The 17,334-nt window shown below is 36.8% G+C and overlaps 1 protein-coding gene across 1 annotated transcript in view; it reads left to right on the top strand.

Annotated features, from left to right (window-relative positions):
- PRRC1 (proline rich coiled-coil 1) overlaps nucleotides 1-16,882 on the top strand; it is a gene marked incomplete at both ends in the record, with an annotated part of 36,705 nt that extends 19,823 nt beyond the window's left edge. Inside the window, 2 exons of the mRNA XM_079702812.1 lie at nucleotides 3,833-3,935; nucleotides 16,673-16,882. Of these exons, the coding sequence (XP_079558938.1) occupies nucleotides 3,833-3,935; nucleotides 16,673-16,882 (313 nt within the window). The remainder of the gene's footprint in view (nucleotides 1-3,832; nucleotides 3,936-16,672) is intronic.
- Nucleotides 16,883-17,334: the final 452 nt, after the last annotated feature.

Below are 17,334 nucleotides of genomic sequence, written 5' to 3'. Positions count from 1 at the left end.
TCAGTAGAGGAACATATTTTTTTATTTTTTAAATTCTTGGCTGCATTGGGTCTTCGTTGCTGCACGTGGGCTGTACATAAAATGCTATGTGCATTTTCAGTGGAATTAACTTTATGTGGAGATAGTGTCAGATAAGAGTCGTGAATGATTGGGACTTGAGCTGAATTTTGAAGAATAGGTAGGACATTCTGCATGGAGGAAAAGTGTGAAGATGATTAAGATGTATTCTGGGGTCAGTGATTTTATCGGCTTGGCTGAACACTGTTGGATAGGAAATCAAAAAGTAGTTTGGGGACAGACTGAAGAGCTTTGATTGCTAGGTTGGGAAGTTTGAACTTTCTGTGTAAGTACCAAGCAACCATCCAGTGATGATGAATATTAAAAGGTTAACAGAGGGGAAAAATGAAATATTCATTTAAGGGCTACCTTAGAGATTCCATTGTGCCTTTTTCCATGTATTATGTTTTAATAGAAACTATGACTTTTGATAATACTGAACTACTTTCAATACCATTTACCCCCTTCATCTTTTGCAGTATTGTTAAGTATCTTAATTGTGTATATATTTTAAACTCCTAAGATATTAGTATAGTTCTGTACACTCCATTCACTTATATTTATTCTCTGAATTCTTTCCTGCAGTTTTGGTTTTTCTGTCTGGGATCATTTTCATTCTGCCTAAAGAGCATCCTTTGGTACTATATACATTGTGATGGAAGACTTTAGCCAGGAGTTCTCTCAGCTTTTGTCTGAAAGTGCCTTTAAGCACCTTTATTTTCACAGGGTGTTTTTTTCTGGATGTAGAAGTCTGGATCGGCAGATCTTTTCTTTCAGTACTTTAAAGATGCTGTTGTACTGTTTTCTGGCTTCCATCATTTCTGTTACATCAGCTATCCAGCTTGTTTCTGTGAAGAGAATGTATTGTTTAGCTGCATTTAGGATTTTTTCTGTCATTTTATTTTTGCAGTTTTATGGTATGTACAGGGGTATGTGTTTGCTTAGGTATTGAATTTTTGTGGACTCCCTGAGCTTGATTCTTTCTTTCATTGGATTTATGTCTTTCATCAGTTTTGGAAAGTTCTTGGCCATTGTATCTTCAGAATTGGCTTCTGGCCCATTTTTTCTCTTTCTAGGACTATAATTACATGCTTGTTCACCTTCTGACTGTGCCTCAGAGTTCTCATTTGGTCAGTCCCCTCTTTCCCCTACCTTCCTCACTCTGATTTTTCTCTCTGTTCTTTAGTTCGAGTATCTTCTGTTTACCTGTCTTCTGCTGTGTAGCCCATACATTGATTTTTTTTTTAAAGTAGATTTAATTTACTATTGAATACCTATATTTTCTATTTCAACTACCTTTACCTCTCTCTTTCCTTGAATATGAGTCATATTTATTTTAAGATCTCTGTCTACTGAATCCAGTGTGTGGGCCTCTTTTAGCCTCCTTTTGGTGTGACGATAAGGTGCTGTCTTTGTGGATGCCTCATAATCTTTGAAAGCCAGGCATTGTTTGTAAGAAACTCAAGAGTCTTGAGGTAATTTTGAGAAGGTTCACTCTTCCCTCTAATAAACAGAGTAGTGAGGTGTGTGGAAGGGGTAGTTTGGTGCACTTTAGATAGACTGACCTGAGTCCAGGTTGGGTTGTGCTCAGGGTCAGCTGAAAATCTTCAACATACTTTTGAAAGGTTGTCCCTGTCCAGAATGTTACTCCATCTTGTCTTCCTTGCTTCTACAGCTCTTGGATGCCATTAGATATGACTTGTATACTCATCCAGCTTTTCATTGGGAGCATTGGTCTGCCATCAACTGCTCCATCATACCTAGATGTGGTATTTTTCCTACCTTTTTTTGAGCAGAAGACTAGCAAATAAGGAAGATTAGGAATAGTAAATGGTATTAGGAAAGTCTGTGGATGGTTTCCAGTATGGTTTAAGGAGGAGAGAGGATGAAAAGGCTGTAATATTAAGATACAGAAGGGGATTAGAGGAAGGACATGAGAACAAACAGCAAACCCATGACCCAAAACACTTGATAGTTTGCTTTGGCTACTTCTCTCTGTGGTGTTCCCATGAGAAATAAATGCACAGAAGATAAAGTCAGGGAAATACATGCTTATAACTGAGTCAAAAGACCATTGGTGTTTGGCTCCTAATAGTAAAGCCAGACCTAGCTATTTGTGATAAACTTTGCATCAGTTCATGCTACATGAGGAAAATTAGCATGTTTTATACCAAAATGGAAAAATAACCTGTGTAAGCATGAATTAATTGTCCTTATTCTGAGATTAACCTATCAAGTTCTAAAACCAAGGGTTATGTGTGAAATGGGTTAAAATGTCCTTCTGTGAAGTGACTGGTGGTAGTGGATGGTCTTTCTTTGATAAAATACAAATTGGCATATCTGTGTCAGCTCCTCAGGTGCTATTTTGATTTTTTTCTGCTACATGAAATCTAAATGTCTTGGAACCACCATTCTTAAGCCTTTTTTAAGTCTAAGTAGCTTCCATATAGGATTGGTCGAGTCTATCTTATTTCACCAACTGCATGGAGAGGGTGAGGAGGAGAGCATTCCTTAGCAATTGTCCTTGAGTGTGCACAGTGACCAACACTCTTCCTCCTGATGGGTGGGGAGTGGGAGTGGGGTGGAAGGACAGGAGGAAGGAGGGAGAAGACAATGTTTCCTCAGCCAATAGCACTAGTTAGGGAAATGGAAGAGGTCTCCGTGGGCATGACAGTGACAGCAGTTTAGATTTGAGTTGAGAAGAATGGGATATCCAGGTTGACACGCTCGGGAGCGTGACAGTAGTTTGGAGAGGAAGGGGAGTTTTTCTCGTGTGTTCACCGGCATTGTAGGGGAGACTGCTCGTACCTTCAGGGTTGCTGCTTTTCAGGACGTCCGTGCTGTGCCTGGAAGCTTAGTCACTACAGTTATTCTCTGCCATCTGCATAATACACAAATCACGTAAAATAAAATACTGATTCATCATATGCCAAATAAATTATTTAAAATAATGATTCATATAATAAATAAAATAACTAAGGTTCTTAATTTAAAGCAAAGTTTTAGGATGTGCATACTACAAACTGCCATTTTAACACTCAAAGTTATTCTACATATTGTTTTGTTGTTTCTTTGAATATGTAAATAAGTTTCCTAATCGTATTGTATTTCATTGCACTTTAATCTGTATATTTTAAAATTTTATTGCTCTGTATCTTGTCATTTAAACTCGTGATTTCCTGATTCTGGCTAGTTAAAATACTAGTGATGTTACAGATGACCTCACCTAAGTCAGTTTTTAACTGTATCACTTTTTACGTGTATCTTTAAATTGAAGAAAGTTTTCTTGATTTCATGAGGCTGTTTTCAAAGACTGATTCATTGTGAACAATTCAGAAATATTTTTATAGTAACTTTGCAACTTGGCTATATATTAGTATAGAGTTGGTAATATAAAATTTCCCATATTTTAGCAAGTGACATTTTAAATTATGATGTTATTTGCATTTTCAAATGAGTAGATTTATCTGTTGCATATTTGAGCACCCTTAATTGCCATTCTTTTCTCCAAATCTTAGCAAGAAAAGGAACTTTCCATGATGAGTAATTTTCAATTATTTTTTCTTTGTTTTTCCCCATTTTTTGTTTTTTCCTTCTCTGAATTAAGCCAACAGGGTAATTTTATATGTTGTTTTATAGATTGTCCTCTTGAAAATTTCAAGGAAATGTTTTTCTAATCAATCTGGTAATGTTTTATTTGAATGTTAGTACTTTATCTATTCACCATAACTCATTTAGCACATACACAACGTGAAACTCATACATTCTGTTGCAGATGGTTTGATATTGGCTGTCTGATAGTTGAAGACCCTGTGCATGGTATTCATCTAGAAGCATTTACACAAGCCACACCAGTACCCTTGGAATTTGTACAACAGGTTAGTTTTATCCTTTTCTTTTTCATTATGCTTCAAAGAAACCTGAAATACTGTTTTCAAAATAAGATTTTTCATTGGAAATATGGTATATTCTTGATTTTGCTTCACTCTTTTTACTTTTAGCCTTTTCTCTTTGCTTTTCAATTTTCTATTCCTTCCATGTTGTTTCAGTACCTCCCTACTTTCGTTTTCCAGCGGTCTTTGTCAAGGTAAGCCATTACATGGTTAATGCTCTTTTTCTCATTGTTTTCTCTCTTTTTATGATTGTGTTCACTACCTTGTGATCAGAAAAAAATTTACCTGTTCTGGTTTTATGTTCACCTTTCATTAACTGTCTCCTTTATCTCACATTTTGTTTTCTGCTGTTACTCTAGTTCTTTTTTCTTTGTCCTCATCTTCCTCTTTAGTTTGTTCATCTGTAAAAACATGTAGAAACACATATAGAAGTTTACAAACCTTGGATGAAAGTCACGTCTTTTCGGTTTGTTGAAAAATGTTTACCTATCCACATAGTTTCTAGAAGAATGTTAGCATTAATATAAAATGGTTTTCATTCCTTCTATATTTTTATGTACTTTTAATCCTTTCTTAAATGAAATAGAATGTAAGAGTTTGTTTACATTGGCCTCTTTGTAGTCTGAAATGGTATTTTTCCTGTCTTCCATTTAATAGAATTTCCATCACATTTTTATGTATGTACCTTGTTAAATGTCATTTCAAAACTCTCTAAAGTTATTTGGGACTTCAGGTATTTGAGAATTTGCTAAAGCTACTGGGTTCTCCCCCAAGAGCATGCATGTAGGATGTATGCACTCGCATATAAATTTGGCTCACATGTTTACAGAGCCCCTGAAAGCAACCTGTGGCCTTCTTAGGGGTTTACAGGTTAGATGGGGAATAAGAATTTATGCTTGGAATTTTTAAGTTTATTGAACCTTTACTTACTTATGCCATAATTTTACCAAAATTTCTCTTCAGAAGTTGAAGAAAACAATCTTATACGTGGTACTGTTAAACTCACTCCAGTGTGAAGGTGATTAAAAGATTATATGCTGTTATACAATAATATAGAAAAATTACAGAAAATGGTTGATTTTCTAGGAAAATATTCTTGAATCAACAATGGCAGTTTATAACCATTAGGGTGAACCATACAAAATTGCTCATTGAAGTCAAAACCAGTCAAATTTTGGCAGTTTCATAAGATTTAACCTAATTATCTTAGTGAAGCCTTTTGATGCAAGAGTTTCATCTAGCTCCAAAAAAATCACTGTTTTAATGGTGTTGTGAGGTCTACAAGGTATTCAAAGAATACATGATTCTCATGCATAGAGGTAGAAAGTTTTCCATTTTATTCTGTGAGACTAGCTTGTAACCTAACCAAAAAATAAATTATAATACATTCAGTATCACTTAAGAAGTAAATGGTAAAACTAATAAAAGTTTGAAATGTATTTATTAGAACATTAAAAAGGGTTCTGAAATGAATTCCAGTGTGTGGGGGGGTAGTTTCCCCCATGCCACCTAGCAGTTCTCCTATACTAGCTGGATATCCTATAATTAAACTCAATTCTGACACCTTTCTGCCTAGAAATAGTGTCAGATCCCACAGGTTAAGGGCTCAGTCCTACAAGACTGCCTGCACCCCTCCTTTCCAGACACCTATCAATCAATCACAAGTCCAGGTTGTTACCTGAACTTCTGACTGACTGCCTGTATATCAGAGGAAATCAGAGATTCTCATAACCTGCTCTTTGGGTTTGATTAATTTGCTAGAGTAGCTCACAGAATGCAGGAAACCCACTTCACCCTAGATCACAGGTTTATTATAAAAGGATATAAAAGGATATAAGTCAGCAGCAGCCAGATGGAAGAGATGCATAGGGCAAGCTATGGAGAAAGGAGGTGGAGCTTCCATACCCTCTCCTAGTGCCCCACTCTCTCCAAATCTCCACACCTTCACCAACCAAGAAACTGTCTAAACCCTATCCTTTTTAGGTTTTTATGGAGGCCTCATTAGATGGGCATGATGATTAAATCATTGGCTATTGGTGATTGATTCAAACCTCCAGTCCCCTCTTCAGAGGTGCAGGGGCCCTGGGGGGGGGAGGAATAAATAGGACTGAAAGTTCCAACCCTCTTCCCTTGGCAACCAGCCAAGTTCCTAGGAGCTCTGTGCCAGAAACCAGTGTTGAAGACCAGATAAATATTTTATAAATCAAAATATCACAATCCACTCCCTGGTCTTTGAACATGGATCCCTTATAGTAAAACAGTCATAAATGTTAAATGATACTGGCACATTACTGGCATCCCAGTTTGTCATTAATAACTATTTAGTACATTGTCATATCATGAGAATGTCTCCGAGCATGAGGGCACATGGGTTTGCAGATTTCAAAAGCAGGAGTGGAAATTGTTTTCTTAAGTTCTCAGAAATTAAGGAAGGAATTAATGAAACAATCCCATTTACCATTCACATCAAAATGAATAAGATACCTAGGGATCAACCTATGTAAGGAGGCAAAAGACCTGTACTCCAAAAACTGTTTTAAGACTGATGAAAGAAATAGAAGAATCAATATTGTTAAAATGACCATACTACCTAAGGCAATCTACAGATTCAGTGCAATCCCTATCAAATTACCAATTGCATTTTTCACAGAACTACAACAAATTTTAAAATTTGGCTGGAAACACAAAAGACCCCTAATAGCCAAAACAACCTTAAGAAGAATGAAGCTGGAGGAATCACACTCCCTGACTTCAGACTATGCCAGAAAGCTACAGTCATCAAAACATAGATTTAATGTAACAGGATAGAAAGTCTGGAAATTAATTGACCACAGGTGTGTCGGTTTATCTACAGCAAAGGAGGTAAGGATATACAATGGAGAAAATATAGTCTCTTCAATAAGTGGTGCTGGAAAAAGTAGACAGCTACATGTAAAAGAACGAAATTAGAACATTCTCTAACACCATGTACAAAAATAAACTCAAAAGTGGATTAAAGACCTAAATGTAACACTGGATACTATAAAACTCTTAGAGGAACACATAGGCAGAAGACTCTTTGACATAAATCACAGCAATATTTTTTTGGATCCGTCTCCCAGAGTAATGGAAATGAAACCAAAAATAAACAAATGGGACCTAATTAAACTTAAAAGCTTTTGCACAGCAAAGGAAACCATGAACAAAACGAAAAGACAACCTGCAGAGTGCGAGAAAATATTTGCAAAGGAAGCAACCAACAGGGATTAATCTCCAAAATATACAAACAGCTCATAAAACTCTACCACAAAAAAACAACCCAATCAAAAAATGGGCAGAAGACCCAAAGAGACATTTCTTCAAAGACAACATACAGATGACCAACAGGCACATGAAAAGATGCTCAACATCAATAATTATTAGAGAAATGCAAATCAAAACCACAACGAGGTTATCACCTCCCACCAGTCAGAATGCCCATCATCAAGAAGTATACAAATAATAAATGCTGGAGAGAGTGTAGAGAAAAGGGAACTCTCCTGCATTGTTGGTGGGAATGTAAATTGGTACAGCCATTACGGAGAACAGTATAGAGGGTCTATAAAAAAACTAAAAATAGAGCTACCATATGATCCTGCAATCCAACTCCTGGGCATATACCTAGAAAAGACAAAAACTCTAATTTGAAAAGATACATGCACCCCTCTGTTCACAGCAGCACTACTTACAATTGCCAAGACATGGAATCAACCTAAATGTTCATCAACAGATGACTGGATAAAGAAGATGTGGTGTACATATATACAATGGAATATTACTCAGCCATTAAAAAGAATGAAATAATGTCATTTTGAAGCAACATGGATGGACCTAGAGATTATCATACTAAGTGAAGTAAGTCAGACAGAGAAAGACAAATACATATCACTTATATGTAAAAAACAAATGGTACAAATGAACTTATTTAGAAAACAGAAATAGACTCAGAGACATAGAAAGCAAACTTTTGGTTACCAAAGGGGATAGTGGGGGGGTGGGGCAAGGAGATAAATCAGGAGTTTGGGGTTAACAGATACACACTACTATATAAAAAGTAGATAACAAGGACTTACAGTTTCCTGTGCTATACAGTATTCAATATCTTGTAGTAGTCTATAATGAAAAAGAATCCGAAAAATAGATCTGTACATACATATGTATAAATGAATCATTTTGCTGTATACCTGAAACTAACCCAACATTGTAAACCAACTATACTTCAATTAAAAAAAACAGCAGGAGGGGTGTCAGAGATACAGTATATGGCTTCACCCTTTCAGGCATGTGGTATAATAGAGCTGAGAGATGGTATCATCTCTTGCTCTGAGCCTTTTTTTTTTTTTTCCTTTTTTCCTTTTCTCCATTCATACCCAAACTTTTCCACCTTTGGAAGGGACATTAGGTTCAGCGACTGTGCTGGTCTAGATTACAGATAGCAATACTAGTCTAGCAGGTGCCTCCCCCTCATCCACTTCTATTCAGATAAGTTAAGGTTACATAGGTGCAGAACAGGTGGGCTGTCTTTACCACCAGCCCATTTAGCAGCAATCACTGTTAGCCCCATTTTTTCAGATGGAGTGAAGGCACATCTTGCCCTATAGGCCCTTAGGAATTGTAACAAAGATTTAAAACATAGTTAAAATAAAGGTGTTTAAAAAAAAAAAAAACACAGTGTGCTGAACCAGAAACTGTAACTGAGCATTTGCTGCTACCCCTGGGTCAGAAAAGCCCCACCTAGAGTCACTGTCTCTGCCTGTGAAGAACCGTTTGTAGTCCCCCAAGGCTACCAACTAACTTGCTAGCTATGTTCAGGGCCTTCCTAACAGGAAATCTGCCACATAGCCATCTGCAGTCTGTCTTTTTTGCTGGTCGACAGAACAGTTTTTATTGGCATTTTGTGCCTCAGAGTGTACAAGAAGAATGTGTCTAGATTCAGCCCATCTCTGCATTGCTGCACTAACCCCATATTTACTCACTTCATGGACCCAGGTGGCCGTCTTGAGAGAGAGCAGGGGGATATCTGCTTGTTGATTCTGTTCACCTTCCAAGCCTAGAAAGGAGTTCTGATGGGCATCAACATGTTCTACTTTAATGCATCCCTCCAGTTCCCACAGTGATTTCCACAGGGTTGTGTGTCCTATATGGGCATCCTTTTAATAGGCCAGGTTTCCATTGCCCTCCTGCCTGACCATATGGCCAGGCCATTGACCACTGCCCATGACTCAGTAAAAACCAGAAGATAGGAGATTATATCATTGTTCAATTCTTTCATCACTGCTGGGAAAACAGTATGCAGTTCAGCCTTGCCCGTCTGATTTGTTATTACCTTCCTCAGTCAGAGCAGTGGACTTCCAAATAGTATGTTATCCATCCACCTTGCAACTGCTACCCATAAACCAAGCAGCTCTTGGTTGTTCACTTAAGAGCTGTTCATAGGGCACTGTCTACATGGCAGTCGGTTCCAGCAGCTTCTCAGGTGACTCCAGAATCTGTCCTAGAGGAAAAGAGACACCGAGCTTGTTAGTCTCCTCCCTGTATTCCCCAGACAGCATGATCCTGTATAAACCGTTTCCATTATGGTGGAACTCTTCCAGGCACTGCCATCCCTATTAGGGTGTTTCTCCATCATCCTAGACGTTTCGGGTATTTCACATTTCAATATCATTTTATGTCCTTTAGTCATATGAGTAGCTTCAATTAATAATGTCCAGTGGCTAGGTAGTAAACACCCCTCAAATGGAAATTCTCTAGTTCGAAGTTCAGGTAGTCATTGCTGGGAGGCACTCACAGATTTTTGCCATAAGCCTCAGTCTACGTTCCACATAGGGCTGTGGCGCGGAGCATTTTGTCCCTACCAGCGCTCCAACTTCTATTCCACACTGCAGGCTCAGACAGTCTTACTGGTTCCATATAGCATGTCCAGTTAATAATGCTTGAAGGGTGGCTTTCCATCTCTTCTGTTTTACAATGCTAGATAAGGGAAACGTTCTCCAGTGAGATACAGTGTCCATCCCCAAAATATAATCAGGTGAAAAAAAAACAGTCACTTCACATGAAACCAGTTCAAACATACCAAGTCTCCTACAAACTTACACTGTAATTCTGTCATCACTTATGTTCCTCACTGTAGCCCCCATTGAGACTTCATCAGTGGGTTTTGGTTTTGTAATACTAGGTAGGGGAAGTGTCCCCCAGCCAAATATCCATCCAGGTAAAGGAGACACACTTCCTTATGTTATGCTTAAACATTCAACTTTCATAATCCTATCAACCATTACATTTTTACTTTCTTTCAGTCTAATTGTAGCACACATCAGGCCTTCACTAATGGACTTTGGTAACACAGCTCAAGGGACTCCTGTTTCTACTCCTGGAAACTTCTCTTCTCCATTCCTGACCATTTTACTCACTCTTGTACAAAAGTCTTTGGGTCCCCAACTAGGGATTGAGCCAAGGGGTTTTGGCCCATTTGTCAGTCTTTATCTTGGTTAATCTGCCTAGTCACTGCCCCAATTGATTGCTGCTTAAATTTCTCATTGTCATTTCTACCTTCAGACTTTTAAAATTTCTCCTAACTAGGATAAATAGAGCAGACTTATTTGGGGCCCTTCAATGTTGGGGAACCAGCAGGGAGTCCCACTCAACCTTTGGTAGTGCTGTGTTAAAACCTCTGTTTTAATCCCACCTATGTCTGTTTTATTCATCCTGTTTCTTAATGGCCATCTGAAGATTTCCACCCTGCTGGGATAAGTTCTGTGAATCTCCTGTTTCCTCTGTTTCATCCCAATCAAAATTTACTGTATTCACCTATGTCTTCATAACTTTTTAAAATTTCCACCTTGTTGGGCAACTAGAGAAAGAAGAAGAACAACAACAAAAAACCCCTAAATTAGCAAAAGGAAATAAATCATAAAGATCAGAGCAAAAATAAATATTGGGTTGGCCAAAAAGTTCATTCGGTTAGTAAATACATTGTTCAATAAAATTCTTGGTGAAAATGAAAAAATGTGTCTTTTATTTTTACTTAAAACTGAATGAACTTTTTGGCCAACCCAATAAAATAGAGATGAAGAAAAAATAGAAAAGATCAATGAAACTAAAAGCTTGTTCTTTGAAAAGATAAACAAAATTGATAAATCTTTAGCCAGACTCATCAAGAAAAAAAGGGAGAAGACTCAAATCAATAGAATTAGAAATGAAAAAGGAGAAGTAACAACTGACACTGCAGAAATACAAAAGATCATGAGAGATTACTACAAGCAACTCTAGGCCAATAAAATGGACAACCTAGAAAAAATGGACAGATAAGAAAGGTATAACCTTCCAAGACTGAACCAGGAAGAAACAGAAAATGTGACTCACAAATACTGAAATTGAAACTGTGATTAAAAATCTAATAGCAAACAAAAGGCCAGGACCAGATGGCTTCACAGGTGAATTCTATCAAACATTCAGAGAAGAGTTGACACTTACCCTTCTGAGCAAAGTTATCACACAAAAAGAAAATTACAGGCTAATATCAGTGATGAACATAGACGCAAATATCCTACACAAAATACTAGGAAACAGAATTGAACAACACGTTAAAAGGATCATACACCATGATCAAGTGCGATTTATCCAGGGATGCAAGGTTTTTTCAATTTCCACAAATCAGTGTGATACACCACATTAACAAGCTGAAGAATAAAAAAACATATGATCATCTCAATAGATGCAGAAAAAGCTTTTGACAAAATTTAACACCTGCTTATGATAAAAACTCCAGAAAGTGGGCATAGAGGGAACCTACCTCAACATAATAAAGGCCATATACAACAGACCCACAGCAAACATCATTCTCAACAGTGAAAAACTGAAAGCATTTCCTCTAAGATCAGGAACAAGACAAGTATGTCCATTCTCACGGCTGTTACTCAACATAGTTTTGGAAGTCCTAGCCGCGGCAATCAGAGAAGTAAAAGAAATAAAAGGAATCCAAATTGGAAAAGAAGAATTAAAACTGTCACTGTTTGCAAGTGACATGATACTATACATACAAAATCCTAAAGATGCTACCAGAAAACTATTAGAGCTAATTAATGAATTTGGTAAAGATGCAGGATACAAAATTAATACACAGAAATCTCTTGTATTCCTATACACTAACAATGAAAGGTCAGAAAGAGAAATTAAGGAAACAACCCCATTTACCATCACATCAAAAAGAATAAAATACCTAGGAATAAATCTACCTAATGAGGTAGAAGACCTGTACTCAGAAAACTATAAGATACTGATGAAAGAATTTAAAGATTACACAAACAGGTGGAGAGATATACCATGTTCTTGGATTGGAAGAATCAATATTGTGAAAATGACTATACTATACAAAGCAATCTACAGATTTAATATAATCCCTATCAAATTACCAATGGCATTTTTCACAGAATTAGAACAAAAAATTTTACAATTTGTGTGGAAACACAAAAGACCCCAAGTAGCCAAAGCAATCTCGAGAAAGAAAAATGGAGCTGGAGGAATCAGGCTCTCTGACTTCAGACTATACTACAAAGCTACAGTAATCAAGACAGTATGGTACTGGCACAAAAACAGAAATATAGATCAATGGAACAGGATAGAAAGCCCAGAGATAAACCCATGCACCTGTGGTCAACTAATCTATGACAAAGGAGGCAAGGATATACAATGGAGAAAAGACAGTCTCTTCAATAAGTGGTGCTGGGAAAACTGGACAGCTACATGTAAAAGAATGAAATTAGAACATTCTCTAACACCATACACAAAAATAAACTCAAAATGGATTAAAGACCTAAATATAAGACCATATACTATAAAACTCTTAGAGGAAAACAGGCAGAACACTCTGACATAAAATCACAGCAAGATCTTTTTCAGTCCACCTCCTAGAGTAATGAAATAAAATAAAAAATAAACAAATGGGACCTAATTAAACTTAAAAGCTTTTGCACAGCAAAGGAAACCATAGACAAAATGAAAAGACAGCCCTCAGAATGGGAGAAGGTATTTGCAAAATGAAGCAGCTGACAAGGGATTAATCTCCAAAATATACAGACAGCTCATGCAGCTCAATATAAAAAAAACAAATAACCCAATCAAAAAAATGGGCAGAAGACCCAAATAGACATTTCTACAAAGAAGACATACAGATGGCTAAAAAGCACATGAAAAGATGCTCAACATCGTTAATCATTAGAGAGATGCAAATCAAAACTACAGTGAGGTTCCAACTCACACCGGTCAGAGTGGCCATCATCAAAAAGTTTGCAAATAAATGCTGGAGAGGGTGTGGAGAAAAGGAAACCCTCCTACACTGTTGGTGGGAATGTAAATTATTACAGCCACATGGAGAATAGTGTGGAGGTTCCTTAAAACACTACAAATAGAGCTACTATATGATCCAGCAATCCACTCTTGGGCATATATCCGGAAGCAAACTATAATTTGAAAAGATACATGCACCTCAATGTTCATTGCAGCACTATTTATAATAGCCAGGACATGGAAGCAACCTAAACATCTATCGATAGATGAATGGATAAAGAAGATGTGGTGCATGTATACAATGGAATATTATGCAGCCGTAAAAAAGAACAAAATAATGCCATTTGCAGCAACATGGCTGGACCTAGAGATTGTCATACTAAGTAAGACAGAGAAAGAAAAATATCATATGATATAGCTTATATGTGGAATATACAAAAAGGGTACAAATGAACTTATTTACAACAGAAACAGAGTCACAGATGTAGAAAACAAACTTATGGTTACCAAGGGTGGGTAGGGGGGAAGGGATAAATTGGGAGATTGGGATTGACATATAAACACTACTATATATGAAATAGATAACTAATAAGAACCTACTGTACACCACAGGGAACTCTATTCAGTACTCTCTAATGGCCTCTAATGGAAAGGAATCTAAAAAAGAGTGGATACATGTATAACTGATTCACTTTGCTGTACACCTGAAACTAACACAACATTGCAAATCAATTACACTCCAATAAAAATTTAAAGGAAAAAAAAGAAATTATAACCGTGAATAACTCTTAGCTAATTAGGATTAGAAGGGTATGTGCATACTGGAAAGTCAAAGCAAAAATCAGATCTAATGGTAAAACATTAGGAACCTTGTAATTGTAAGGCTGCTTCTATCACTGTCATTCTTACATTGCTTGAAATCAGGGACTAGCACACACACACAAAGGCACACACACACAAAAAAAGAAAAAAGTCTTACAGCCAAATCTGGCCTGACCCCTGTTTTTGTAAAGAAGTTTTTTTTCGTAAAGGATGTACCTGGGCCCATTTGTTTACATACTGTTTACAGCTGCTTTTTTGCTACAGCAGGAGAATTGAGTAGTTGCTATAGAGACTCTCTGGCCCACAAAGCCTAAGATACTTACTATGTGGCCCTTTTCAGAAAATGTTGGTGACTCTTTTGCTAGATATCTGATCACTGCAAGGACAATTTTTATTCTGTTTTTAAAAATATATATTGGAAAGAAACAGACATTATGCTCAAGGAACAAAGCATCAAAAGTATATATACTAATAAAACTGTATATACTAATATTCAAATTTGTCTATGACATTGCTAAGTGAAAATAAACTGCATGTAGTATCCATATATATATACACACACATACACCCATATATACTTTAAAATGTATATAAATGAATAGGAAAAAAAGACCTGGAAAAGTACACACAGGCTCTTAGTGTGGTTAACTGTGGACAGTGGTATTCAAAGAGTGTCGTTTGCTTTTTGTTTTGCCATTTTTGCTGTCATTTCATTTCTGTCACAAGGTACAAAGTTGAGATACAAAAGTATAGGTATTGAGATTCCTTCCTCTTATCCTTGCTCTTCAGTTCTACGCTGTTTCTTGTTTTATCCACTGCAAGATGTTCAATTCTGTGTTCCCTTGTAGTTGAAATTTTTAAAGAGCTTTTAAGAGACTAGAAATCAGCCCTTAAGGGGATTATAATTAGCATGTATCAGTATATTAGTGAAAATCAGGAAAAATTTTTATATAGTTTATGCTGGTTAAACAAATATAAATGATCCCTCCTCCCCCAATTAAAAACCCAGTTTCTGGATGTTTGCTGATAATGTCAAGTATTTTGATTCTCAAAAGTATGATCCTAGGCCTAGCATCATAATCATCACCTGGGAACTTGTTAAAAATGCACGCTTGAGGAAGGGTGGTAGGAGAAAGGTGGTCATAAGGTACAAACTTCCAGTTACCGGAGAAATAAGTACTGAGGATACAATGTATAGGATGGTGACTGTAGTTAACACTATGGTATGATATATATGAACGCTGTTAAGAGAGTAGATCCTAAGAGGTCTTGTCATAAAGAAAAAAGGTTTTTTTCTTTTTTTGCTTCTTTTTATTGTATCTAAATATGGGGTGATTATCATGGTAATCATTTCACAATAAATGTAAGTGAAACCACTGTGGTGTACATCTTAAACTTAAATAGTGATATATGTCAATTTAATCTCAAAACTGGAAAAAAAGGATTTGTGCATTGCCCATTTAGTCTTAAAAAAAAAAAAGTACTCTTGGGTCCTAACCTAAGGCTATGGAATTAGGATCTGCAACTTTAGAAGCTCCCCAGATGCTTCATGTGCACATTGCATTTGAGAAACACAGTTCTGAGGACCATAGTGGTTTATCTGCTGTCTCTCTTTGAAACACAGTAGAATACTGATAGTGCAGTGTACCCTGTGGAAGGGAAGACAGAGCAGGCTCCCAAGCTGCTGGGCTGTCCACAGCAAATTTTGTCAGAAACTATTTTATAAATATTGTGCTCTTTCTCTTGGAACCATCTGTGAGTTTCCAATTCATTGGTCTTAGGTGGAGCATGAAAACTGGTTTTGTTAAAAAAAAAAATGCATCTTAGGTGATTGTAATATATAGCACATTTGGGAATCACTGCATGGATCCTTTCTACATATGGATATACTCCTCTGGACTATATTTACCACCCTAAAGCCAAAAAACTATATCATTCTTGGATATCAGGCAATGAGTTTATTTTTTCATTCCTATGTAGGTGAATAAATGATTTCCATGGAGCAGATATAGGCTGGGTCAAGTACAAGTGATGTAACAGTGGTTGATGCTCTCTCCTGGACTGGATGTTATTTGATATATATTGGTACTAACTTATTCACACATAAATGAAGTTTCCAGGAATACTCTTCTGCAAATTAATTTAACAATTCTTTTCTGATAGGGTTGAAGCCTTAATATGCAGTATTATCTCTCTTTCTGATAGGAATTTTATTACTGTAAAAAGATAAAAGTAACATTTCTATTTTAGCACTAATCTTATTATTAACCTAAAGTGACACTGAATATAGAACTGACACTTAGGCCCTCTGACACTGAGCTCCGTTAGATAGTCATCAGCTTTAAGACTTAGATTGTATTTAAGCAACAAAATGAGCTTAGTGTGGACATTGTAAATCAAGTCCATGTGTGCAATACTGTTTTTGTTTTTTTTTGTAGCCTTGTAACTCATACATTTGGCAGCATAGCTGTGTTTCTCAGGGTCTGTCATAATCTCTATGAGAAGTAACCTGAGAGACTTTGAAATGTCACTTATGACATAACTACTTCCAGTGATGTTTTTTAATGTATTAAAATATCAATTTCTTTTTTCCTTAGGCTCAAAGTCTAACTCCCCAGGACTACAGTCTGAGGTGGTCGGGCCTTTTGGTGACAGTGGGCGAAGTCCTGGAGAAGAGCTTACTCAATGTCAGCCGGACTGATTGGCATGTGACTTTCACTGGCATGTCTCGTCGGCAGATGATCTACAGTGCAGCCAAAGCAGTAGCAGGCATGTATAAACAGCGCCTGTCCCCCAGGACCATGTGAGAAGGCTGGCCTGGGATACTGACACTTGCTAACTTTGAGCTGCTGGTGGAGAAGAGACAGTCCCTTCTTAAACTGGACAACTTCAGTCAGTCCAGCTGTTTTGATCATTTTCCTGTAGGCTGCAGTTTTTTTCTTAGAAAGGCATGGTGTCATTCCAGTAGATGAAAAGAAACAGATCCTTTTTCTGATTATATAATTGCACATACCATAGTTCTCAAAAAATATATAAATATTTTTATAGGACAGTTTGATACACCAAATTTATAAGGTTGCAAATTTATGTGCTAAGATATTTAACTTAATGATATGTACTTGATTATTTTGTTTTTTAAGAAATAGTTGACTAAAGAACATGTTTACCGAACACTGTTTAAAAGCATTGTTTCTTTTAATTCATGATTAATCTCTTCCCTGTCCGTCTTGGAAGCTTTTCGTGTGTCCATGTGATCACA

The sequence above is a fragment of the Hyperoodon ampullatus genome (genome assembly GCF_949752795.1).
Source record: "Hyperoodon ampullatus genome assembly, chromosome: 4".
Taxonomy (NCBI): Eukaryota; Metazoa; Chordata; class Mammalia; order Artiodactyla; family Ziphiidae; genus Hyperoodon; species Hyperoodon ampullatus.
Note: the sequence above shows the minus strand (reverse complement) of the source record. Positions and strands in the feature narration are given on the sequence as shown.